The 27,460-nt window shown below is 40.1% G+C and overlaps 1 protein-coding gene across 1 annotated transcript; it reads left to right on the top strand.

The window, feature by feature from the left end:
• Positions 1–31: 31 nt before the first annotated feature.
• Positions 32–27,460, top strand: Nkiras1 (NFKB inhibitor interacting Ras like 1). The gene is made up of 4 exons (XM_003480166.5): positions 32–206; positions 11,199–11,309; positions 20,521–20,762; positions 26,930–27,460. Exons 2-4 carry the CDS (start codon positions 11,216–11,218, stop codon positions 27,170–27,172), a joined length of 579 nt encoding a protein of 192 aa, XP_003480214.1. The 5' UTR covers positions 32–206; positions 11,199–11,215; the 3' UTR covers positions 27,173–27,460.

The raw sequence follows: 27,460 nt of genomic DNA, 5'->3' as shown, positions 1-27,460 counted from the left end.
CCGCCCCTTGCTCTTCTGGATTCGCGCCTGAGAGGCGGGGCGGCCCGCGGGTGTGCGTAGCCAGGTCGACAGGGTGAGCTAGCGGTCTCCTCCAGCTACCCTGAGCCGGCAGGTTGGGGGCGGGGCTTTAAAGCCTGTGGCGGCGGATCGTGGGGGAGCCGCGCACCCTGCGCGCTGTTATCTGCGGGCTGGGCTGCAGCGTACAGGTTCGTTCACTCCGCACCAGGCAGGTCGTCGCAGGTTTCCCTGAGCGGCACTCGCTCCCTCCCTCCTCGGTCGGGAAGGTTCCCGAGCCCGGGGCTAGGCCTTCGTGGTGGAGCGTCGCGGGCGGGGCCGTCCCTGCGTCGCCTCGCGGGCGGGCTCCGAGGGAAAGGGTGGGTGCTGGCGGCTTTAGTGTCACTGCTTTTCTGTAAATGCGGTTCATCCCAGCTTTGCTAACGTCGGGCCAGCCTTTTTTTTCCTTTGAAAAGCAAAATTATTTATTTGCCAGAGCTGTTTTGGCAGGCGCGAATGCTTTGGGAAGAAGTGCCAAGAAAATGCTGGCATTTTGCGTTGCATTCTAGGCTGAAAAATAGTTCCCTGGCTTTTTTGTATTTTCAGAATATTTTTAATACAGTCGTGTGGTTTTAATTCCCTTCCTAATTCTACTGTCACGTGTGCCCGAGGCTTAAGAGAATCATATTTACCGTGTAAATCAGTTGGTGAATTTTGGGCTCCCCGCTTTCATGTTTTCCATAAAACAAACCAACGGCAGCTTTGCCATCGTAAGACTTCTCCCCTAGTTCATTTATTCTCCCAAGTATGCAGTACATTAACTGGCTGATACTGCCAGGCACTGTCCTAGTTGGGGATGTCGCACCAAATGCAGAAATCAAAGCTTTCTCGGAAACTATAAACTTAAGAATCCCAGGTGTTCTGTTTGTGGTACACGCTCAAGGCAGTTGTCGATGAGAGCAAAGGGTGGAGGGCGCTGGGAAGAGGGCTGCTGCATGGAGCGCTGGGACTGCCTCGGCTTTGGTCCGCACCGCGCACCGCCTGCCGCTGCACCTTGCCCACGTAGCTGGCTGCTGGGTCTGGGGGGTTTTTGCCTGGGACACGCAGGAGGGCAATTGACCGCCAGTTCGGGGCCTCACCTGTTTATCCTTGAGCAAGCCTGGTGGCAGTTGCAATTGTGACTGTTCAGTGTCAGTGGTGACATTTGGAGAAAACCTCAAGCCTGGAGTGTGGGGTAGAGTGCATTTTAACCTCTTCAGAGCTTGAGGCCAACCCTAGCACCAAATAGCAAATAACCCCCTCAAGAAGTGAGCAGGCCTGGATGAAAGGTGGTGAATGCATTCGGGCCAAGGGAAAAGTGACAACGCTGAAGTATGTTAGGACTTATAAAGAAACACAAGGAACCCTGTGGGAAAGCAGGATTGGATGTGAGAGAGGTAAAGGTTATATATGGACTTTAGATTTCAAACTGCCTAAGATCGGAAACCACTGGGAATTTATATTTATAAACCTATGGCTTAGATTTTAAAAGGGTAACCTGGGTTGCTGCTTGTAAGCTAAAAGGAAAAAGATGGAGCAGAGAGACTAGGTTAAAAGCAAGTTGCCTCTAGGCCTGTGTTCCTTCTGAATGTAGTAGGGACACAGCTTCCTGCCTCATTCCTCTACTTCCCATTCACTTCCTCCCTGTACTATCTGTCTGACCGTAGTGACTGTGTTGCCCCGTGCACTCCATAATGTAAGGATAGTCTCTTTATCGAAAGATTACTTAATTCAGTTACATATGTCAAATTTCTTTACCATGAGAAGAAACTACTAATAGATCTGGGGGGTTAGAATAAGGACATCTTTGGAAGACCAGACCAGATGAGAGAAGATAGGTGTCTCAGGCCATTTGAGTAGTGGTGAAGACAGGAATCCATGAGGCCTGGGTATATCTCAGAGATATACCCAGATTCACTGAGGGATCAAGATGTGGCGTTTAACACAAAATGAAGTTAGGGTGACTGCCTATTTGGGTGAATCGTGGAAAGATGATGTGGGCAATGTGAATAATTGCTGTTAATGTATTAGTTGGTTTTGCAGTTTTGTTTTTCAACTTGCAGTTTCTCAGCAGCTTAGCGGGATTTGTATTTGTATTTCCATGTGATTGTGAATTCTTGAAGGCAAGGACCATTTCTGGTTTCTCCCTTTCAGGAGTTTGGTAGGCCCTCGCTATGAAGTAAAAGAATGGTAAGCTGGAATTGTGTATTATGCTTTACTACTTGAAGTACTTGTACTTGCAAGACCCTTTAATATGTTTATCACTGTAAAGATATTTACATATGAACAAGTTGAAGTATTACCTGCCATAATGTTTATGTAAGTAAACGTACAATGTAGAAGTTTCATTCACCTGATGCTATCCTTTTCAGAAATTTGTAACATCTGTCCTGTGATATTTTTTCTTTTCTTTTTTTTTTGTCTTTTTGAGACAGCATCCACTATGCAGTTGACAGTGGCCTTGGGCACACTTTGTAGCCCAGATTGGTCTTTTTGTTTTTTAGTTTTCTGTTTTACTTTTTCTTCTCATTGTGACTAGCTGCTGCTTCCCTTTAGATACAGTATAATTCCACCCTTTTAAGATGCTTGAGTTTTTAATTAATTATTTATTTATTTAATTTATTTCTGGGAGAAAAAATAAAACAAAAACAAAATTTCAAAACACATCAATTGGGGCAACAATTGCCTCTTGCCTTAGCCTCTGGAGTGCTGGGATTATAGGAGTGCTGCCACCACGCCCAGCATCTGTGATGTGCTTCTCTTGTGTTTCAATATTATTATTTTTTGGGGCTGGGGATTTAGCTCAGCGGCATAAGCGCCTGCCTTGTAAGCAGGCAGTCGTGAGTTCAATCCCTGGTACCGATAAAAACGAAAAGGACCAAAAAAAAAAAAAAAAGAAAAAAAATTATTTTTTGTTTTTGCTTTTTTTGAGACAAGGTTTCACTATGCAGTTCAGGCTGGCCTTGAACTCACTTTGTAGCTGAGGCTGGCCTCAAAGTGGCTGCAATCCTCCTGCCTCAGCCTTTCTCATGCTGAGATTATAGGCGTGCACTACTGTGTTTAGCTCTGATGAACTGAGAAGAATATTGATAAGGTTCAGTATTTTTCATGAGACTGGACCAAGAAATGTGTTTATTTTCTAGCAGTATTGTTGATTATCCTATAAAGCAGATAGCTTCAGATCTTGCCTATTAAAGATGTTCTCTTAGTTGTTTATGTCAGATGAAGTTTAATGGGTCACAGGTGGAATTTTATTGTCCAGCAATCTCTTACTTAGGGGAAAGAACTATAATGAGAAACTGTGAGTACTGCATTTTGTTTTAGCCTCAGTGTTGGTACATGTTCTGGATAAGCAGTTTCCCCTTTCATGGTATGACAGATTCTTTTTATTGCTGTTGTTTGCTTTGATTTTGTTTTGCTTTTTGAGACAACTCACTAGGTAGTCCAGGCTAGCCTTGAACTCAGTGATTCTCCTGCCTCAGCCTGCTGAGCTGTGGGTTACAGTTGTGCACCACTACCTTCAGCTAGTATGGCAGTCATGAAAGGAACCTAAAGGTCAACTGTTGACTCTGTGCCTTTCCAAACTCTTGACACTGGATTTAAGAGGCTTGGGCATGTCCAGGAGCTCTTCATGTGATTCATTGCTTTTCCAGGGGGCTTTTCCTGCAGTCACAGGTGAACTTTTGTACATTTGTGGTATTTATATTATGTTATAATGCTTATGGTATTTATAATCACTTCAGTACTGTATTATGAAATGTAATGCTTGTAGAACTAAGCTTATACTGGGAATTAAAATCAGGGCCTTTGCACTGAGCTACATCCCTAACCCTTTCTGAATTTTTTTACTTTGAGACAAGGTCTCTCTACATTGTCCATGCTGAGTCTGAACTCGTCTTCCTACCTCAGCCTTCAGGAGCACTGGATTATAGCTATGTGCCACTATGCTCAGCTGGTAGTTTTTATTGGTAAATAATTGATGTTAGCTGGTAAGTAATCTGCTTTCCCTTTTGGAAAACAACTAGGAACCTAGAATATATGAACCATGCTTTGATTAATCACTTATGTTTTCATATTTGTTTTCCTTTTGATAGTGTGAAATATTTATTGAGGTCTATTCTATCCTTTTCCTTCTTAAATAAAAATCTTAAATTTCTTAATGAGTGTGATTTGTATTTGTGGACGTTGTTTGTTTTAAGATGGAGTTTCGCTGTGTTGTTCAGGCTGGTGTGAACTCAAGTGATCCTCCAGTCTCAGCCTCCCATCTAGCTGAGACTACAGGTGTGCACTGCCATGCCTGGTTCTTGGCTGGTGTTTTGAGCTACCTTTACTCAGTTGCCTTTAGTATTTGCCCTTGATGAGATCCTTTTCTGGTAGTCTCAAAGTGAACTCCCCTTTTATTTGTGTATATCTACACACAAATACAAAATAATAATACATTCTTGACTAACTTTTATCTGTCAGTCGTGGCATCAGTAAACCATCAAAGTACAACCAAAGGCTACCTTTTAAGCAGATATTTTAAGATGACTTCCAGCGTCTTTGGAGTACAACATTTGATTTCTTAGTTTCTCAGGATTCTTTTGGCATCCAATTTTCCTGGTTTGCTGCAGTCCCTTACACCAATGCTTGCTTCCTTTTACAGAGGGCTTACTGTTGTGAATCACTGGGTTTTGTTTTTTAGTTTTCTGTTTTACTTTTTCTTCTCATTGTGACTAGCTGCTGCTTCCCTTTAGATACAGTATAATTCCACCCTTTTAAGATGCTTGAGTTTTTAATTAATTAATTATTTATTTAATTTATTTCTGGGAGAAAAAATAAAACAAAAACAAAATTTCAAAACACATCAATTGGGGCAACAATGGTAAATAATTGTGCATTATAATCCTCAAATTATTCACCCAGAGCACAAGACATCTGTATTCAATTGTCCCAACAATACCAGCACAGATCTTTCTCTTTAGTGAACTCAGAGAAATAGGAATATAACTATCTTAGTTTTTTGTATATATACACATATGTTGTTTCATTCAGCTTCTCACACTAGTGAGACAGTACCATGTTTACACATGAGAGTAAGATTTATTTCATTTATGAGTATGGTTTCTAGTTGTATCCATTTACCTATAAAAGTCTTCAGTTTATCCTTTGTGGCTGAGCGGTACTCCATTGTATAAAAATATCACATTGTTTTTATCCATTCCTCAGTGGATGGGCATTTAGATTGTTTCTTAAGATCTGGTTATGAAAACTGTGCTGCTAAAAACATGGACGCATATATATCACTGTGGTATTATGTTTTTAATTCTTTTCTGAAGATATCCAAAAAGGATATAGCTAGGTCCAATGGGACTTCTAATCCTAGTTTTTTGAGGAATTTCCACCCTGATATCCACCTTGTCTTTATTCCCACCAACAGTGGAAAAGGGTTTCTTTTTCTCCACAGGCCTTCCACCATTTGTTATTGGTTGATTTCTTGATAATAGCTCTTCTTTTAAGGCTAAAGTGTAATCTTTTGTTTTGTTTTGTTTTTGTTCCAAGGATCGAACTCACAACCTCATGCTTGACAGCCAAGTGCTTGTGCCGCTGAGCTATGCACCCAGAGCAAGCAGACACTTAGTGTTGTTTTAATTTGCATTTCTCCAGTGACCAGTGACATTGAACATTTTTTCACATATTTATTTGCTGTTTGTATTTCTTCATTTGAGAAGTGTATATTCATCTCAGATGCCCATTTTTGGATTGGATCTTTAAATCTGGGAGGACTGATTTTTTTCAGTTCTTTCTATATTTTCGATAGTAATCCTTTGTCTGAGGAGTAGCTGGCAAACATTTTCTCCCACATTGTGGGTTGTCTCTTCCCTCTGTTGGTAATTTCTCTTGAATTTTCAGTAGGGCGAGATCCTAGTACTTCATTCTTTGTGTAGTTCCTGTGCAAAATTGGGGTTTAAAGTCTGCACCAGTGTTTTCAAGAGTTTTACCTACTCTATCTTCCAATAGATTTAATGTGTCTGCTTTAATATTAAGATCTTTGATTCATTCTGATTTTAGCTTAGTGCATGGTGAGAAATATGGGTCCAGCTTTAAACCTCAACATGTGTAGAGCCAGTTTGTCCAGCACCATTTTTTTTTTTTTTTTTTTTTGTACTGGGACTTGAACTCACGGCCTTCCAAGCGCAGGCTTGCCAGGCAGGTGCTTAAGCCACTGAGCTAAATCTCTGGCCTCTTCCACCATCATTTGTTAAAGAAGCTGTCCTTCTTCCAGTGATAAGATGGCTTTCTGTGTCTGCAGTTGCTTCTGTATCTTCTAATCTGTTACGTTGATTTTCAGGTCTGTTTTTTGCCAGTATCATACCATTTTTATCACAGTAGTTTTATAATATAATTCCAGGTCAGGAATTGTGATGCCGCCTGTCTTGTCTTTGTTTCCCAGATTGGTCTCTTCTGGTTCCAGATGAATTTTAGGATTGTTTTCTCTAATTCTGTGAGATATGCTATTGGAATTCTGATTGGGAGTATATTGAATGTGTATAACAGTTTTGGAAGTATGGCCAGTTTCGCTATATTGGTTCTTCCTACCCAAGAACATGAGATATTTCTTCATTTTCTCATATCTTCTTCATTCTTCCTTTTTCAGAGTCCTGTAGTTTTCAATGTAGAGGTCTGGTACATCCTTTGTTAAATTGATTCCTAGGTACTTCATATTTTTGAATGCTATTGTGAAAGGTTGTTTCCCTGATTTCCCTCTCAGTGAGTTTGTTATTTATGTACAGGAAGGCTATTGATTTTTGAGTGTAAACCATTTTGGATTTCTGCAGGGTGATTTTACCCTGTCATTTCTATTTGCCTGGACTTGAGTCTTTCCTTTACTTTTTTTGATAAGATTGGCTAAGAGTTTGTCAATTTTTGTTTTTTTTAATCAGTACTGGGGATTGAACTCACAACTGCCTGCTTGCAAGGCAGGTGCTTATGCCGCTGAGCTAAATCCCCAGCCCCTTGTCAATTTTATTTAATCTTTCAAAGAACCAACTCTTAGCTTCATTGATTCTTTGTATTGTTTTTTTTTTGTTTTTTTTTTTTTAGTCTCCAGTGTGTTAATTTCTGCTCTGGTCTTCATGATTTCCTCCCTTGTAGCTTTTGACTGACCCTGCTCTTCTTTCTAGAAATTTGAGATTCAACATTAAGTTGTTTATATGCACTTGGTCTGTTTTCCTGATATAGGTATTTACTGCTATGAATTTCCCTCTTAAGACTGCTTTCATTGTGCCTCTCAATTCCAAAGTGTTGTACTATCGTTATCATTTAACTGTCTAATTTCGTCTTTTAATTTCATCTGTGACCCATTGGTTGTTCAGTAGGGTGCTATCTAATTTCCATGTGTTGGTGAAGTTCTTGTGGTTTCCTTTGGCATGGATTTCCAGTTTCATTGCACTATGGTATGGTAGTGTACATGAAATAATTTCTGTTCCTATTTACTTAAGCATTTTCTATGAGTCAGTATATGGTCTATAGTGAATAACATCCCGTGTGCTGCTGAGAAGAATGTGTATTCTGATGTTGTAGGGGGGTGGAACAGTATAGATATCTGCTAAGTCCATTTGGGCAAAAATTTTATTTAGTTCTAATATTTCATTATTTATTTTTTTGCCTAGTTGAACTGTCTTTTTGTGACAATAGGGTATTGAGGTCTTCCAATACAATTGTATTAGGGCTTGATTTTTCGTGTGTGTTAGTAATTCTTTATATAGTTGAGTGCATTGGTATTTGTTACTTATATATTTAAGATTGTTATCTCTTCCTCTTGGATTATTCCCTTTATGAGGATGTAGTGACCTTCTTTATCTCTCTTAATCAGTCTTGGCTCGAAATTCACTTTGTCTGCAAATAGAATAGCCACCCCTGCTTTTTTCTGGGTTCCTGTTGCATGGAGTATTGTTTTCCATCCTTTGATTTTCAGTCTGTGAATTTCTTTTTGAATTAAATGTGTTTCTTATGTGCAGCATATTGTTGGGTCTTGGTTCTTGATCCATTCAGCCAGTCTGTGTCTTCTCTTGAGTGGTGAATAGAGACCATTAACATTGATGGTTATAATTATATGTATTGACTTATCTTTGTCATGTTACTTTGCTGTTGTTGGCTCCCCCAACCCATGCTTTTTTTTTTTTTTTTTTTTTTTTCCTTCTCTCTAATTGTTTGTCTTCCCTGGTGGATTCCTTCTGTTGGGGTTTTTATGGAGCTATAGTCATTATTTCTTTCTAGAATGTCCTTCAGAACATTTTGGAGTTCTGGTTTTGTGGTCAAAAATTTCCTCAGATGTTCTTCGTCATGGAAATATCTTACTGCTCCATCGATTTTGAAAGATAGTTTTGTAGGATACATCAATGTGGAATGAAAGTTGTTTTCCTTTAGAATTTGGAGTATTTCACTCCAAGCTGTCCTTGACATGAGAGTTTGTGCTGAGAAGTCAGCTGTGATTCTATTCTGATGGGCTTTCCTTATGGGTGATTTGTTTCTTTTCCTTAACAGCTTTTAAGATTCTATTCTTTTCTGGGTTGAATTTCTGGAATCTTGACTATGATATCCTGGTTTTAGCTTTTTTTTTTTTTTTTTTTGATTATTGCTGATTAGAGTTCTATATGCCTTGTTTTTTTTTGAATGTCAAATTCTTTTTTCTACCAGGAAAATTTTCTGTCATGATGTCTGTGAACATATTTTAATATCATTTGTGGTATCTCTTGCTTGTTTGACTCCAGTTAATCTCAAGTTATTCTTCATTGTCTCATCTAGCAGCTGCTGGATTGATTTCTCATGGTCCCTTGCTAGTTTTGAGAAATCTTTGTTTTCCTGGTCATTGACTGTAAGCCTGTCTTCAGTATCTGAGATCCTGTCCTCCTGCTGATCTAATCTACTTGGAATGCTTTCAGTGGAGTTTTTATTCTGCTTGAGTCTGCTTTATGAATTCCATTTGTTTCCTGTGCTGAGCTTCCATAATTCACTTGAGCTAGTCTATTTCTTATTTGTTTTTTGTCTGTGTGTGCTCTAAGGTTGCTAAGAATGGTGTATATTTTGGTAATCTCTGTAGTTATTTGAGAGATTATTTCTGATTTCATTTTTTCCAAAGTCTCATTCAATTGCTTTGTTGTTTCTACTTCAGAAGACCTGGTGGGGGGCTTGTGGACTGTATCCTCATTACCCCTAGGATTTGCCTTTGGTGAACTGAATGTTGCATTGCATTTTGCTTAACTGTCTTCTCATTTTCTTGTCTCTTTTTTTTTTTAGTTTAATTCCCGGGGTGATGCTTGTAAATTGCCTTAGGTGGGTTGCTTTATTGGTACTATTTATGACCCTTAGGTAATGCCTACTTCTCTGAGGTGTGTTCCAGGTGTAGTTGATTTTTGGGTTTTATGTCTTTTGGAAGATTTTACCTCTTCAGTTTGTTGGAGGTGAGAAGTTGTTGCTCATTTGGCCTAGTGTTTGTTTCTTAGGCTCTGTGCCACAGTATTTTCTGTGACCCTAGGTTAATCTCAGTCATGGAACACCAGGACCAACAGCTGTTTAGAACAGTTGTGTCAATTGTGGCTCTAGTGGTACCAGTAACATCAAACACAGCCTGTAAAAACGGAGCTAACCCTTAATTTGCAACTTTTAACTATATGAACTAGATTTGTGATTATATAACAAAATACAAAACAAACCAGATAATTATATGAGGTATATAAGTCCTCATATATAAGTGTATGTAAGTGTCAGTTTTTCCCTCTAGGGCTAAAATTTAAAATGGATTAAGGAGAAAATAGAGAAGTGGAAGAAGAGAAAGATGAGAAGGCTGGACGACAAAGGGAGATCACACCAGTTTTGGGAAACTGGTGCAGAAGACTGAAGGAAGAGGGGTGGAAGAGATAAAAAGAAGATCACTTTTTCTGTCAGCTGACAAGTTGTGGGTGATTTGGGTCTTGAAAAATTACAGGCTTTGAGAAAATGAAGGAAACTTAAGGAAACTTCATTTGTTCATTTGTTGCAGAGTTAGTAAAATTAATAGTGCTGGAGAACACACATCTACAAAGATAGCTAATGTTCTGGTACCAGTAAAATATATTCTGGATTGGATTTTTACTTGTTGCAGTTGAGTGACCACAAAGATACTCAGTATTTACTTTATTGTAGTTGTTTCTAGATAGAAATACATTGTGTCATCTTTTTTAGTCAGATTTATGGTATGGCCATCTGTAGGAGAGAGAATTGGAAAGAAGCTTAGTGGGAGACTGCAAAAAGTAATGTAAAAGTTTGGATTTATTTCATTAAATTATTCTGTTGTGTTTAATGAGTCTTTTTCTTCTGTCTGACTTAACTTCTTGTACTTTGCTTCTAGAAAACAAATGCCTTGAGAGAATTAAAAAAAAAAAGTTACCTGAACTTTTGTTTCTTGGATATAAATTGGAAAGTTTAGAAAAACGAAGTTTCTTTTTTCTAGTTAAAAGTGATTGGGTAATTTTTCTACCATTGTCCATGCTTCCTTAAAAAGAAGTATGACCAAAAGAGACTGTGTGACTCCCAAAATTCAATTTTTCACACTCCTGAGAATAGATTGACAGTAGTATTAATATTACTAATATTCCTTTTTTAAAACCTAGGTCAAAAATTTATCTCCAGAGGCTGGGGATTTAGCTCAGTGGTATAAGCTCCTGCCTGGCAAGTGTAAGGTCATGAGTTCAATTCTGGTACAAAAAAAAAAATTTTATCTCCTTGCTTTTTAAAAGTTTTACTTAAATTAAGTTTATTTTCCCAGGTAAATAGTGGTGAACAGGCAGTCTCTTTTGAGGATTAAAGATTTTATTGGATTCTTACAGATTTATCAAAACTGAAATAATTCTTCATGTAAAATGCTTTTTTTAAAAAAAAGCAATTATGTGCATGTATATTGCCATCTTATAGTAAGTCTAGATTCTCTCTGAAGATAAGAATTGGTATCCGTGATTACCCCTAAGGGAGCGAGTGAGAGACTGGGGAATAGAGTTTGGAAAGATTCTTATTCTTTGTGACTATTTTTATATTTGAAATTTATCCTATGTATATATTACTGATTAAATTTAAAATTCAAAAGAAAGGAAAGAAATATGTTTCAATAGTAAAAACCTTCTATTAAAAACCTTCTATTCTCTTCACAGTGATATCCTGAGAGAAGATGGGAAAGGGATGCAAGGTTGTGGTTTGTGGATTATTATCTGTGGGGAAAACTGCAATTCTGGAGCAGCTTCTCTATGGAAATCACACTATTGGTAAGATTGTTTTGCATTAATTTCTTCCAGGATGCTGGAAACTGGTGAATAGCTTTCATTGGTCATCTGAACTAAGGAGAGTTGATGGTATAAAACAGTGAAGTGTAAAAGGAGAAAAGATAGTGGAGAGGAAAAATCTTGCCTTTATTGAAATTCACTTGCTGTAGATTATGGCAGATAAGAAAAGGCTGGTATATAGAAATTAATATACCTGGGTGCATGTGTGGCCTCCTGTGTATTTACATGCAGATAAATTGGCATAGTCATCGCTGACTTCAGAATAAACTGAGTGAGCTCTCATTCACAAATGTAACTTTCCAATACAGCACTGCTTTGTAGGTTTTAAAAATGAAAGAAATAGCTGTTTGCTGCATTTGTGACCTAATTTTGTGAAGTGAATTAACTCATTTATTCATTGAGTCAAATAATTATTAAGCAATTGCTGTGTGATACAAGGTGTGATGATTTCTCATAGAGTTACAGAGGTAAAGGAAGACAGCATTAAAAAATATTTCTGTCTTTAAGGTGGTCCTTGTTTAGTAAGACATTGTAGGCTAGGATGAAATGGGGTTTATGTGAGAGATAGATAAATATAGATCTTTAAAGCATTTCTTTTTTAACAAGTGGCTTAGAGCATATTTTTATCTTTTACTACCCATTTTATTAGAAATCTTATTTATTTAAGCTTTGCAAAGTAATATTTGCAATTTTTGTTAAATTTTTACTTAGTGGTTATTACATCTAAATTTTATTTGGCAGTTCTCAAACATTTTGATTTTAGAATCCATTTATCCCCTTAAAATTGACCTGGGGGTATATATAATAGGTGTCTTGGTTTCTTTCCTGTTTGCTGAGACAAAATACCCAATGCCAATAGGTAACGGAGGAAAAATTTATTTTACTCACAGTTTTTGGAGGTTTCAGTCCATTATTGATGAGCTCCAAGGCAGGCTGGCATGATAAACTATTGTAGGGGAGAAACTGAACATAGCAGGGAGAAGATATCAAATTAGGCAAGGGACCATAGCAGCTTTTTTCTGCCTATTTTATACTCCAAGCAGTGAACTGGTTTAATAATCACACATTCTTTTTTTTTTTTTTATCGGTACCAGGGATTACACTCACGACTGCTTGCTTGCAAGGCAGGCACTTATGCTGCTGAGCTAAATCCCCAGCCCCAGTTCACAAATACTTAATCTCCACATTGCACCATGAGATAGTCACACAGTAGATTCAGGCACCTCTAAAAAAACCCAACCTGTGACACCATGAGGCTTTGGGGTGACACATCTAAACACAGGCCATAACATTGCAGCTCTGACTGCCCCAAAGACTCTTGCACTTTGCTGTATGCAAAGGCATTTAGTCCATCTCCAAGAGTTGTCAAGGTCCTATCACTTTCAGCCCAAGTACAAAATTTCCTCTGAGATTTAAGGCAAACTCATAGCTTTGAGCCCCTGTACAAATGAAGAGGTTAAACACTTCCAACATTAAATGGGGCAATACAGACATTTCCATTCCAAAAGTTACAAATGGGGATACAAAGGAATGGCACCAAAGCAGGTGAAAAATCCATCAGGGCAAACATTAACTCCTGTAGTTCTATGTGCAGCTTCTGAAGCAATCTGGGGCAAGATGTGAACTCCAGAGGGCTGGAGTGGCTCCTCCCCTAAGGCACTGCCTGCATTTGTAGCTCTCATGCTTCTCTTGGGCCTGCTCTGCTCCCCCTATAGCTTTTATTGAGTGACCCACGTACTTGCTTCTCCAAACTTCTGGGGTCTCCCCTGTACCTTCAGCTTCACACTCACAGCTTCCCACACTGCCCTCAGGAACACACTACCTGGCCTCTCAGGAACTTCTTCTGAAATCTGGCTGGAAGCCTTCTTGACCCCACAACTCTTCATTCTGCATGCACCTAAAACTGGCAGCATATGGATGATGCCAGGGTCTGCCACCAGCTGGAGCTAAGCTTCCTTCTTGGTTATAGGGAGTGAGTGCCACTCTGAATCCAGTTACAAGGAACAGACTCTCTAGGCCATTCTGGAATGCGGTGCTCTAGGGGCTTTCTTCTCAAAGCAAAATCTCTCACTGTTGCAATTTTGAGGCTGTAAAGGGTGGAGTCCTGCTGCTTCTTGTGGTGTCCTCAGGCCACTGTCTAGTCGCCTGTTCCTTCTCAACAATCAAGGTCTCCTCTGCTCTATATTTGCAGCCCAGTTTTACTAGAGCTTCCTTTCTGGCCAAACTCACAATGTTTCAAATCATTCTGCTGCGCTGTTAGCTCCATTCTCTACATAGGCGTGGCTAAAATCCCCCAACAGCAGCCAGTCTACCACCTCAACACTGAACTGCCTTGAAATTTCTTCTGCCAGATGAGTCTGCCACCCTTTATCTCAGAGTGAGGCAAAGTTTCTGAACATGAGCAAAATGCGGACAGACTTTCTACCAAGGCATTGAACACACATCATCAGGAGTCTGCAGCTAATGTAGTCCTTCTATCCAGCAGAAACCTTTCCAAGCCTGGTCTTTCTATGAGCCTTCTGGTCTTCTGAGCTCTGAGCAGAATCTCCCAGACAGTACAGTCAAAGGCATTTCAGCACTACTTTTTCAGCTGAGATCTCTGAACCTTTCCAGACTCTTCTCAAAGGCACTGCCAAAGGCTCCTGAACCACATGGTCAGTTATAGTCACAACACTTCTTTGGTACCAAATTCGTCTTAGTTTTTTCTCTTGTTGCTTTTGCTGTCTTCTACCACTATGAATTGTTCTGTGCCATGGGCCACCCAGCCTTGGGGCCAACTAATCACCGACTGACACCTCTAGAAATTGCAAGCTAAATAAACCTTTCTTTCCTTAAGTTTGAGTCTCAGATATTTTGTCTCAGCAATGAGAAATGTAACTAAAGACAGTCACCTACAATGGAGATGTGTGCATCTTTTCTTTCTGTCCCACTGTGGACTACAGGAGGAATCAGGCAGAGTTGTGGAGTAATTATTTGCAAGAAACACATGCTGAAAGCTACCACTTTTATGACTGCTCAGAGCCAGAACTTGAAGATACAGCAAGGCAGTGGTGTGGCATGCAATGATGACTGCCACAGTGACCACCATGATGACTTCTAAACCCTGCAGTATTTTCATCCCAAGTTCTAAGACACCTCTCAAACCCCTTCCTCAACCAGAATGCCAGCTACCTGGAGAAACCCACCACATCTCTGAAGACTCACCATGAAGCTGTTGCACCAGAATATCTAGGCTGGCAAAGCCCAGACATTACTCCACAGAAGATCCCTAAGCCACCATGGCTGAAGTTGAGAAGGAATAGCACCTGGCCCAGAATCCCCCCAAAACTAGGAGCTTTTGTGGGGAAGAGGCAGTGCCTAAGAGAAATGGCAATGGGCCAACACATGGTTTGAGCATACCTGCGGAGGCTAAAATTATTAGAGCAAGGCTCAACCCCAAGTTAACAGTCACTGTAATTTCAGCTCAGCCATTATATTCCATCTCCAGAATACACCAGTAGCTGTTCCATGGAAGAGGAAGCCTTCCTGTCAGAAACCAACCCTAGACTGTTTACCTGGTAAATGGTGCTTAGCATGAGAACTAGGGTACACTGTACAGCCCAGGGGCAAGACATACTGAAAAATGTAGTTTTCTACACTGCCCTATCAATAGAGTGGCCATATCTTCTGGGGGCAGAAGGAGCTACACTACCCAGTCTATGCTCAAGCAATCCTCCTTCCTGAGCCTCCACAGCAGCTGGAAATACAGATGCACACTACCATGCCCATTATGTTTTATCTTATGCCTTTAGTTCTCAAATAATTAACATCTTTTCACTTCCAAAAATGTTTCAGAGGGACGGGGATGCAGGTCAGAGTTGAGCACCTGCCTAGCATGCATTAGACCTTGGGTTTAATTTTCAGAGAAATACGGACACAGACACACAGACACACACAGATACACACACAGACACACACACCCACACACCCTCACCCTCTCTATGGAAGATCCCCAGGCCACCATGGTTGAAGTTGAGAGGGAATAGCACCTGGCTCAGAATTTCCCAAGAACTGTTAACTCTTAGAAAAATTTCTGTGTTTAGCACTTCCTTTTAGTGACTCTTTGGGAGGGAATCCTATAGAATCTAAGATTCCAAAGTTAGACTTAAGACAGTGAATAGTGGGACCACAGTTGGGAAGGTTACTCATGAATGAAAGGAGGGTGAGGGACTCATTGTCTACCAAGTACCACTGCCCATATGTGGGTTGCAGGAAACCCTACAGCAGATGTGACCCTGGACACTGTACCAGAGGCCTCCTGGGTGAGCCCCACTAGAAACAGAAGCATCTGGAAGCAGATGCAGGAATCAGGGCCTCCAGACAGTAGCCTCCATGGAGCCTCCAGACAGTAGGCGTGCAGGATGGCTCATACTAGGACTGGAGCATGCAGCCACGGCATATAAATTGGATGTATCTTTAATGAGTTATGACAAGCCAGACTAATAATCTCAGTGCAAGTAAAAAAGTTTGACACCATTTTTTTCCCTTATTGATGTGATACGGATAGCATTTCTTTTGCTACCTATGGGTATATGTCACTGATGTAGTTCATTTTTGTCTGTTACTGACTATATGAATGGAATCATATAATATAAATTCTTCAGTGTTTGGCTTCTTTCCTTCTTGGCTCAGCATTGTAAGATCTATCCATTTCATTGTACAAGTGATTTGTTAATTTTCCTTGCTGTATAGTATTCTGTAATATGAAGATACCTATATTTATTTATTGCTTCTATGTTAATAAATATTTGGTTTTCTAGTTTGGTCTTACTAGAAATAATCTGACTGTGAACAAACTTGTATCTATACGTATTCTGGCAATTCTGACTCTGGAGCATCTATTTAGAATTGAACTCACTGGTTTGAGAGTATATTTTAAGCTTTGTCAGATTCTGTGATCTTCCTGCTTCCTGTGCTGCTTTTGAGAATCTTGGAGGCGTGATACTTGATGCTTTGTATGCCTGTTGAAGGCTCTCTTCTTTGTTCTTAGTTGCTATTCTTTGAATGACGGTGTTCACTTCAAAATTCATGTTGAAGCTTAGTCTGTATTGCAGCAGTGTTAACAAGTGTAGCTTTCAAGAAGTGATCAAGTCACAAGTGCTCTGCCTTCATGAATGGAATTAGCATTATCATACAAGACTTGAAGAAAGTGCTCTGTTCTCTATTCCTTCTACCATGTAAGGACCTAGCATTTGATGCCTTAGCAAGACAGTGGCATGAAATCATATTAGAAGTGGGGAATATGCCATTCCTAGGCACTAGATGCCTTGATCTTGGATGTTCCAGCCTCCCTTGTGAAATCTGTTTATAAATTACTCAGTTTGTGTGGTATCTTGTTATAATGCAAACACAAATGAACCAAGACACTGCTGTTGTGAAATTTTACAATGATCTGTTATAGATCTTGTTTTATACAGTGTCCTAAGCGCTCAGTTTTTTTTGTTTTTGTTTTTGTTTTGTTTTTTTGAGACAAGCTAGTCTTGAACCATGTAGTTCAGGGTGGCCTTGAACTCACTAGGTATCCCTGGGCTGGCCTTGAACTTACAATGTTCCTCCTGTATCAACATTCCAAGTGCTGGAATTACAAGTGTATGCTACTATGCCTGGCTTTCAGTGGGTCTTTTCAACATTGAAATGTCTGTTCTTCAGTTCCCAATTACTTTGTTGATGCTGTCCCTCCTCTGTATTCTGTGTTCTCCCTTTCTGTAATTTGTACATTGATCCTCTAATTTTCTAAGTTTCTCTTAATGTTTTTTCTCTACTTTTTGGAAGATTTCTTCATACATTCTCCTTCCATTGAGTTTTTGTTAGTATGCTATTCTTTCATGGATGCACTGTCTTGTCTCTTTGACATAGTATTAGGTAGTTTGTTTTTCTTTCCATAGTTTGTTTCCTCTGAGATACTCTTTTCTGATTTTGGTCTCTATTTCTTCAGCGTAGTTATTGGCTTGTGATAGAGTGGAGACCTACAAAGCTAATTGGGAACTCTGAGCATATGGATAGCTTTCATGACTTTGATCCTCAATAAGGATGGGGCATTTGTTGGGAGCTTTTGGATGTCAGCGTATTTAGAACTTTTTTCCCATTGGTTATATTCCTCAAATTCCTTCATGTAGGATTTTTTGCTGTTTTTTGTTTGTTTGTTTGTTTTTGTTTTTGTGAGGTAGGATCTTGCTATGAAGTTGAGGCTGGCCTTGAACTCACTATGTAGCCTAGGCTGGCCTCAAACTTTTGGTGATTCTTTTGCTTTAGCCTCCCAAGTGATGGGATTACAAGTGTGCACCAACACGCCTGGTAAAGGCTCACCTGACAAGTTTTGGGAGTAGGGTAAGGGAAGAGAGCTTAAAGGGTGGAAGTTCAACATTCAGTGAGTGTGCGTGTGTGTGCAGGTGTGTCACTTAGTAGTAGATGCCGGTCTTCACTGTGGAACTCTCCATACCCTTCATCCCTTGGTTCATAGACCGTCTGGCTCTCTAGGAGTGTACCTAGAGTGTCCTAGGAGTGTGCCTTCAGTCTTCTGGTGGGAGAAGCCTGGTTGCTTAGCAGTACAAAGTGGCAAGGAAAGCTGGAGAGCCATGGGTATTACCATGACTTTATTAGTCTGTAGAGAAGCAAACATCGGAAAGTCTGAGGGAATACGGTAACTAGATTAGCTTTGGTAGTGTTTTTGCTTTTTAATTTCTTTGTAATCAAAGCTCAATACATTTATGTTTTAATAGAACATTTAATTGCCCTTAGGCTTAATTTATGATACGATGACACAGATATACATACACAAGCAAATTTATGGATAATTTTTCCTTACTGAACACTGAACACATTCCTTAGTGTAAAGACTTACACTGATAAAAGTACACTTTTTGGCTCTTTGTGATCCATTCTATGTATCAGTACTTGGTTATCTCTATAAAACCAGTATTTATGAAGATTTCATTTAGCATTCATGACCCTTTCATGTAAGCACTTGCCTTGTAAGGCAAATGCTTCTGTAGTATTTAGGTAACTTAGGAAAACTAACCAGTTTTCAAAAAAGTAACTGCATTTTTAAAATGTGGGCTGTTAATCTTATGATTTCACTTCTGGATGTAGCACATATTTAAACAAGAAAGTGTTTAGTGGGACCCTACAGTACCTGTTTTGTCACATACCTCTGCCCTGCTCATTAAAATTCAAAGTGTTAATTTTCTCTCCTTAATTCCTTTATCAACAAACAGGTATTAAATATTTGGTGTATATGTAAAATACTTCTTTTCATTCAAGGAACTTAAGACTGTTGAAGAGACAAACCCTGCACAAGTGGGGACAAAGTACAAAATACATTTGAAAGATTGCAAGTATATAGGGTTCACAAGAGAAACAGAATGAATATAAAAATACATGTGACATTAAAGAATTTGCAAGACAGGCTCACAGTGGCAGCCTACAGGGCCGGGGTGGGAAATGCAGAAGGGCTGCCTGCGTGCTGGACAACCCACAGGCTCCAGGCCAGTGTCCAAGGCTGGAGCTCCCTGCAGAGTCCAGGGTGGGTCCACATAGGAAAGGTGGAGGGCATGTGCTGGGAGCAGAATAGTCTCCACTCAGAAGCCTGGAGACGGAGGTCCAAAGGTGACGGTGAAGATGGAAGGAAGTACAAGCAAGACTCCTTCCTTTTCCTTTCTATTCCACCTGGGCGACACAGGCAGCGTGGGTCTTCAATCTTCAGTAGTTAAGTCATCCAGACACACCCAGGGCTATGCTAACCTAATCTGCTAGGCACTTCTTACCCAAGCTGACACCACAGTTAACAGTTAAACAGGCAAGAAAGGGACTGAAATTGGAATATCAGTTACAGGGTCATTTATTTATTCAGTAAACATTGACAGCAAGTCCCTGACTTACAGACAAGCTCCATTTGGGAAAATGTTCTTAAGTCGGATTCATTTGTAAGTCTGACAAAGTGAGTCTTACACACCTTTGACATAAATACATAACGTAAAGAATAAAACAGATTCATGTTTCATGATGTTGCCCTTGTTCTTTAGAATTGTGCCAATGGTTGAATGATTCATGATACAAGGACGAGCAATGTCCATCACCTTTTCATCTAGACCACCAGTTACTCAATTTTCATCTTTCCAGAGTTACTGCTTTGCACTTCCTAGCAGTCTCCTTCATACCACTGCTTTTCCTCTTGCTTCTAGACACCCTGGGCTCTGATTGAGCACTGTACCACTTTACAGAATCAACCATGACAGTGTCTGGCAGACACATGGGCTGTGTCCACAGTTTTTTCACATCTACGAATGTTTGTAATGTGGCATGCATTTTTCTGAAAGCTCCCAACCTGAATGTAAGTTCGGGACTTACTGTATTTGTTTTGTTTTGTAGCACCAGGGATCAAGTCTGGGTGCTGTGCCACTAAGCTACATCTCCACCCTTTACATTTTTTATTTTGAGACAGGCCCTTGCTAAGTTGCTCAGGCTGATTTTGAACCCATAGGAACTCTTTTGCCACTGCCTTAGTGTTAGGATTGCAGGCATGTGCCACCATGTCTGGCAAAGCAAACATTTATTAAGGACCTTCTGTATATGTTAGTTTGTACATACAGCTACAAAGAGAGATACACCTGTCTAGGAGTTCAGGAAGTTTCTGTTCCCTTAAAGAGATGCTGGAGTTCTACAGAGAGCAGTAAATTTCCCCCAAGTCCTGCCTTGTCCTTGGCTCTGGTAGAGAAAAAAGAACTAGTGTGGAAGCTACTTTTTAAATTAGCCTTTAACTCCAATTTAGATATTAATTTCTTGTATTCTTGTAATAGGTACATCTTAAACATATGTAATAGTAAATCTCACTGTCAAATTTTATTACTACTTTTATTTCTAAACAGAAATTCTTTTAAAAAGCACTTAATTTACTATGAGCTTTAAAGTTTTTTCACCCTCGTGCAGGGGATTGAACTTAGGCCCTTGTGCATGCTGGGTGAGCTCTCTGCCACTGAGCCTATCCTCAGCTCTGTTCACTGACTAAACTACTTTTCACTTTCAAGAAGTTAGTAAAGCACAACTATGGTTATTACATGTGGTAAACAGGAAGGCCAGAACTGCTACAGGACAAGGAAATTCCGAACAATTGATACTGGTATATCCAAAAAAAAGTAATAATTTTTTTTTATCCCAGGAATGGAAGAGTGTGAAACAATGGAAGATGTGTACATGGCCTGTGTGGAAACTGATCGGGGAGTAAAGGAACAGTTACATCTTTATGACACCAGAGGCCTACAAGAAGGCGTTGAGTTGCCAAAGCATTATTTTTCATTTGCTGATGGCTTTGTTCTTGTGTACAGTGTGAATAATCTTGAGTCCTTTCAAAGGGTGGAGCTTCTGAAGAAAGAAATTGATAAATTCAAAGACAAAAAAGAGGTAGGCATGTTAAAAATGCCAAATGTGAGCCAGGTGTGATGGTGCATGCTTGTAATCTGTGTACTCAGGAGGCTGAGGCAGAAAGATCACTGTGAGTTTGAGATCAGCCTGGGTGACACAGGGAGCTCAAGGCCAGCCTGAGTTACATAGTGAGACCCTGTCTCAACCCCTCCTGTCCAGAAAATAGCCACATGTGAACTATAATACTATTTACAAAGTGGTTTGGGGGCACTTTGAACAGATGGTAAAACCAGCAAACTGTACTTTTACTGTCTGTAACTGCAGTATGTTTCTTAGCCCAGGAAGTATGGGACTGACAGCTCTTTCGGGATTAGCATTTGACTTTGTGCGTTTTGGTTGTTGTACCATGTACAGGTTAAATTTTAATTACTCTCTATCTCAAGCATTATAAAGTTGTTTAGCATCAGTTTTCTCAAGCTTCTTTTTGTCTCAATGGCTGAACAGAGTTCTTTCATCCTTGGGGGGGATGAATAATTAGTGGAGCCTACCTACTGACCACCTGAAATAAGACCCACTGGCCTCACTGTAGTATAGGACTGTGACCCCCAGTGCTCACCCTTTTCATCTTAATTAACGCTCCGATTCTATCACTGTACTGCAGCGACACTGGTCTACATCAGTAATCCTGTTGTCCAGTTAAGTGCTTCTCACCTGCTGGTTCCCTTGCCTGGAACTCTTCTCATAGCTCTCCCATAGGTGATACCTCCTTGTGTAGGGTGCCATGCAGTGTACCAATTAGTAGCACTAGCAGATCTTCTTACCTGAGATTTTGTGTTTTACTTTTGTTAACTTTTTGAGATTACAGTTTAACTTTTTTTTAAAAATCCAGTTATGGTTTATGTTTTTAATGATGGGAGTCTTCCTACATTGCCCAGGATGGGCTTGAACTTCTGGGTTCACGTGATTCTCCTGCTTTACCCTTTCAAGTAACTGGGACCACACGTGTGTGCCACTGCTCCCTCATAGCAGTTTTAAGAACTAATAGAGAGATCTCTTATCCTGTTACCCCACTGCTGCCATTTTGCAAAGCTGTGGTATAGCTGGGTGTGGTGGTACATATCTCTAAGCTTGGCTACTTGGGGAACCTGTGGTAGGAGGATTGCAAGTTTGAGGGATTTAACAAGACCATCAAGTGAAAAGGCTAAGATAGCCAGACATAGTGTGCATAATTGTAATACCAGCACTCGAGGAGGCTGAGGCATGGGGATCACCATGAGTTTGAGGCCAGCCTGGACTGCATAAGCCAGTTTAAAGCCATCCTGCGCTGTATAGGGAGACCCTGTCTCAAAAACAAAAACACCAAAAAAAAAAAAAAAAACCAAAAAGGGATAGGATACAGCTTATTGGGGGAGCACATGCCTAGCACATGTGAGGGCTTGGCATCAATCCCTAGTACCACAAAAACAGATGAACCTTATAATCAGGACATTGACCTGCTAGTCAAAGTAGAGAATATTTATTTCCATTAGCACACAGAGCCAGCATATTGCCTTTCTGTAGCCACACATCTCTCCCTGCCCTTTTCTTTATCCCTCAGTAACCACTAATATAGTTTTGTCACTAAAATAGTATTACTATATAAATGGGATCATACAGTATGCAAACTTTTAGGATTCTTTTTTATATACAGCCAATTCTTTAGAAAATTGTCCAAATTGTTGCATATACAGTAGTTCACTATTGCTGAGTGGTACTCCATACACAGCATGATCACAATATACAGTCAATCTTTAGAAATTTATTACACTAAAAATACCAATAACATTAATTTTTAAAAAGAATAAAAATTTATGGAATAAAGCAAGTTAACAGAACTGAAAAAAAAAGTTTATTACTGTCAGACACTATTGCCATTAAGCCCTAGGTTCAATTTCTAATTTGAGTGGGATTAATGGGATTGTAGCTTTTACTGTAATAAAAACTCTCCCTACAATTCATCATAGTGCATATGTTTACACCAAAATTTCTTCACTTGTCTGCTGAGGAACAAGTTATTTATTTTTATTCTTTTGAGCTCTTAGTTTGTGAATATGACATTCACAAGGTTCTGCCTTCAAAGATACAAAAGGGCAAGTAACAACATCTCAGATAAATGCTATACTTTCTTCAGTATCCTCCACTCCCCTCTGCCCCTTGAAGGTTGAATATTTCAGTGAAGTCACATGCTTAAATCTTGCCTCTTTTTCAGCTTTTCTGCCACCATTCTTTATCTGTATAATGAGGATAATGGTGTTTTCCTCAAGTCGTTATTATGGAGCTTTAGGAAGTATGTTAACTTTAAAAGTGTTTATTGAGCAACTGGTGTACAGCCATAGTTCTAGGTGCAGAAAATGCAGTAAGAAACAAAGTTCTTGTTCCCATCACAAAGCTGCTATTTTGAGGTGGAAGAGGGGCGGGCAGTGTACAAGTGCATGTGCAGAATAATGCTGAGTAGAGAAGTCAAGCACAGAGAAGAAGGCCCTGCAGCCTCCATGGGATGACCTGGGAAGGCCTTTCTGATGAAGGGACTTTTCACAGGCACTTGAAGGGAGGAGGGAGGGAGCATGCTACAGGTTTAGTGCTGGGGTCCAAGGCCTGAGTTTATACACTCCAGAACCAGCAGTGAGGCCAGAGTCTGGGCTCAGAAGTGAGTTATAGGATGAGTAGAACACCTTGGCTTTCACTTTTTGTTGTTGTTGTTGTTAGATGAGAAGCCATTGGTTCTAGGTAAAGGAATGATGTGGCTTAAGTGGCATTTATATTTTCTTTTTTTGAGACAGGATTTCATGTAGGTTAGGCTGGCCTTGAGCTATACAGTCCAGGTGACCTCAAAATCATAGCAATCTTCCTGCCTGAGTCTCCCGAGTTTGAGATTACAAGTGTATGGCACCACATCCAGAAATTTTCATATTTTCTTTAAAAACAGAGTAAGAAGTACTTGCGCATAGTTCAGAAATGAAAATGACAAGTGAACTCTTATGAAGCCTGGTACCCACTGTTGTTAACCATCAGGACCCTGTACATAGGAGATAGGGCAAAGCTGTCGTGAACCTGTGCTTGGTACCTAGAAAGCCCTAGATTCATTTCCCAATAAACTCCCTACCCCTTGCCAAAAGGAAACAGTCTGCATGCCTTTCAAGTATTTTATCCCTTTACTAGGGTAAAACTAATGAGCTTAAGTGGGGCTTACTGCCAAATTATCTTACACAGGATTAGTATGAAAATGCCTATTTTTCTAGTCTGGACAACAGCATGTGGTTAAACTTTTTGATTTTATGAAAATGGAGGGTTTTTTTTTTTCTGAAAGTGAATAAAGTTGAACATCTTTACCTTATATGAAACTGACCACTCTGGCTGATGTGTTGGTAGCAGAAATGAGAAGCAAGTAGAGTAATGTAAGTTGGAGGCTGTTTAGTTACTTTATTGTTCCTGGGACAGAATACCTATCATCCAGAATTTAAAGGAGAGGCTTATTTCAGCACAGTTTGTAGAGGTTTCAATTTGCTGGATGGTATGGCAGGGGAGATAAACCCTTGCAGCCTTTCCCCTATGTGCAACCAGCCTATCCAGCCTAGATTCCACCTCCTAACAGCAAGTCTTAATCTAGTCACCTTCCAAATGCTCTGCCTGTGAGTACACGAGGCTTGGGGGGGCCATCTATGGTCAGGAGAAACCAGCCAAGGAGTCTTAGGAGAAGTGGCCAGTGAGGTAGAAGGAAAAACTTGAGATGAGGGTAACCGAGAAAGAAAGTAAAGCTAGCACCTTAAAATCCAGGGAGTAATCAAGCCATCAAATGCTGCAGTTAGGTCAGCTAATACATGGAGGTCTGGACTAGAGTAGTTTACTGAATGAGTTGAAGTTTTAGTGAATGAGAGAATTAAACACAGAACATACAGTCACCTCTTTGAAAGAACTTTGCTACAGAGAGTAGAAGGATGTGGTGCAAAAAGATTTCACTAGATGAGATAATGTGTTTGTATATTAGTAGGAGTGATTAAATACAGAGGAAAAAACTTAATGGAAACATTTGCTGATGTGACATTCCTGTCCAGGTATGAGGATGGATGGGGGGTCTAGAACAGCGAGATGTGTTGGAAGTTAGCAGTTCGTTAGTGTAGAAGAAACAACTGCTTGTTTTTAGTTTGTTTTACCGAAATAGTCTTATCAACTGAAAAGAAGATGTGTGAGCATAGGGTAACAGAGGGCCAACGTCTGAGATGTTGTCTACAGAATAAAAAGAAGAAAATGTAATACATTTTCAGGAGAGCACTAGTTGGAGGTCAGTGGTAATCGATGAAATTAGCTAAAAGGGTTGTGTGTTCTTCTCCAGCCACAAGCAGCTAAAGATTTAAGAGGTCTGGTTTACAACAGGAGAGGGGATTTTGCCAGATGAGCATGGTGGGATAACGGGGGAAGGGAAGAAAGGAATCTTAGCTGAGGAGGAATTAAGGGCATGAGCAGGGTGGAAGGACAGTGATAAAGGTAGTACAGCTAGTAGAGTGGTCTTTGGAACTGCTGCTGTAAGGGTATTTGGGCTTGGCTGGGAAGGTAGCAGTCAGTAGGATGCTGGGAATTGAGATAAGATACAAGAGCAGATGCATCGTCAGGGCCTAGGATGTGACCATAGGCTAAGGTCAAAGTAAGATCACTGGAAAGTCAAAGCACCGAGAAACTAGGTGACTGGAAGCATGGCATGGCTAGTGAAGTGAGTAGGTTATGAGCATAGTGTAGTGAGGGACACGTTCCTGAGGCAGGTTTGTGGTGAGCAGAAACAAGGGGCAAGGGGGAGAGGGAGGTATATTGGAGCATTCTAGGGAAAAATTCTGTTGGGGCAGTGTGATGACAAATTGGCTGGTTTGCCCCTTTTCCGCCCTCAGTGGTAATGGTTAGAAGGAGAAAGAGTAAAGTTCCATTTCAGTACGGCCAGAAGGTGAAGGCAGTATTCAGTGGTGGTGGTGGTCTGCAGGTGCAGAGAGAGAAATGGTGATACTGGGGAATGCACACGAAGAACAGGAACAGCCAGTGTGGTGGTAAACAGTGTAACTCCCATTCTTGAGGCTGAGGCAAAAGGAGCCTAAGTTCAAGACCAACTGGAGCAACTAGAGAGGCTCTAGTCTTAAAAAGGTCTGGAGATGTAAACAATGACAGGCCTGAAGATGGCAGTTTTTGCTGAGGTGGGTAATAGATTTCCTGAGGAAGCCAGCACTCTGGGCTCACTCCTCCATCCTGTCAGGAAGTCTAGCCTCACTGGGAGCACATCCACATAATCCTGGCTCAGAGGTCTGCTGGTTAGGTAGTTTTGACACTATTGTGACTGTGTTCTGGTCACCTCAAGCAGGGCCTGATGAGCAGTAAGCATCAGGTGTTAAGTGGATAACTTCTATTTAGTGTAAAATGCTTCTGTTGGACCATAATTCATTAAACAGCAGGTACTTTTTGAGATTTGAAAAGAACAACAAAATCTTACTTCCATGGAATTTTAGATTCTTTGAGGTACAGAATTCTTGTAGCTCTAATTGAATCCCAATGTCTTAACACCCAACATCCACAATTTAAAGGAGGAAAGGTTTACTTTGGCTCACAATTTATAGAAGTTTTAGTCCCTAATGTGGCTCCAAGGTGGAGGAGAAGCAACTCATGGCATGGTGGCAGTGGGAAGCAGAGAGGGAGCTCCAAGGCGGTGCCAGGGTTAGAGACAGATGTTTCTGGACCCTGCTCCCACTGACTCTCCTCTTCTGACCTCACTTCCCAATATAGTTTCATGCTCCAATAGTCCTGTAATCTCCCCTAAGCCCTACCTATGAGCAAGCATATGAGGCAGGGGGAGGGTGTTTAGATATAAACCATAATACCCAAGCATAGCCAAATAGAAACATACTTTGAAACCATCATTTTAAACCACTATCCAGGAGGTTAATTTGCAAGGCTATCTTCCATTTATACCCAAATTAAAGTAACTTCACCTGTTCTTTTTCTAAAAAGTTAGCATCCTGTAGAACATCTTTGTGTGTGTTTATTTTTTTTTTTTAAATAAAAAGGTACTCAGGAAGATGGTGATGCCTCACTCTTTAATGGGGCAGTTTATTAAATGGGACACTGTTCCTTATTCATTTTGTCTAAAATCTGACGTTGGCAAAGTATAATTTTTTTAATGCTTTTTCTTTCAGGTTGCAATTGTTGTATTAGGAAACAAAATTGACCTTTCTGAGCAGAGACAAGTGGATGCTGAAGTGGCACAGCAATGGGCAAAAAGTGAGAAAGTGAGACTGTGGGAGGTAACTGTTACGGATAGGAAAACTCTAATTGAACCTTTCACTTTGTTAGCCAGTAAACTTTCCCAGCCCCAGAGCAAATCAAGCTTTCCTCTCCCTGGGAGGAAAAACAAAGGAAACTCTAGCTCTGAAAACTAAGTATCAGTAATTACACAACTATTTGTTGAATAGTGATTGCCTATAATCACGAATACTGAATAAGCTAAATATTTAAAGTAGGCCATTTGTATCTACTTTTGGCTTTTAAGGCCCCATAATTTAACGCACTTGAGGTTATTCTGACATTAGCAAACTACAGACGAGTAACTTTATTCCTGCTTGCTATGAAACTATTCTCTTTAAGTCTGTCCCTGAAATCAACACCTGTCATTTAGTTGTCAAAACAGCAAAATAAATTTGAATATTATGTGAATGTACCCCCCACAA

This window comes from Cavia porcellus, unplaced genomic scaffold (assembly GCF_034190915.1).
Source record: "Cavia porcellus strain 051 isolate PalLab524CR breed Dunkin Hartley unplaced genomic scaffold, mCavPor4.1 scaffold_10, whole genome shotgun sequence".
NCBI classification, from domain to species: Eukaryota; Metazoa; Chordata; class Mammalia; order Rodentia; family Caviidae; genus Cavia; species Cavia porcellus.
This window is presented reverse-complemented; position numbering and strand designations above follow the sequence as displayed.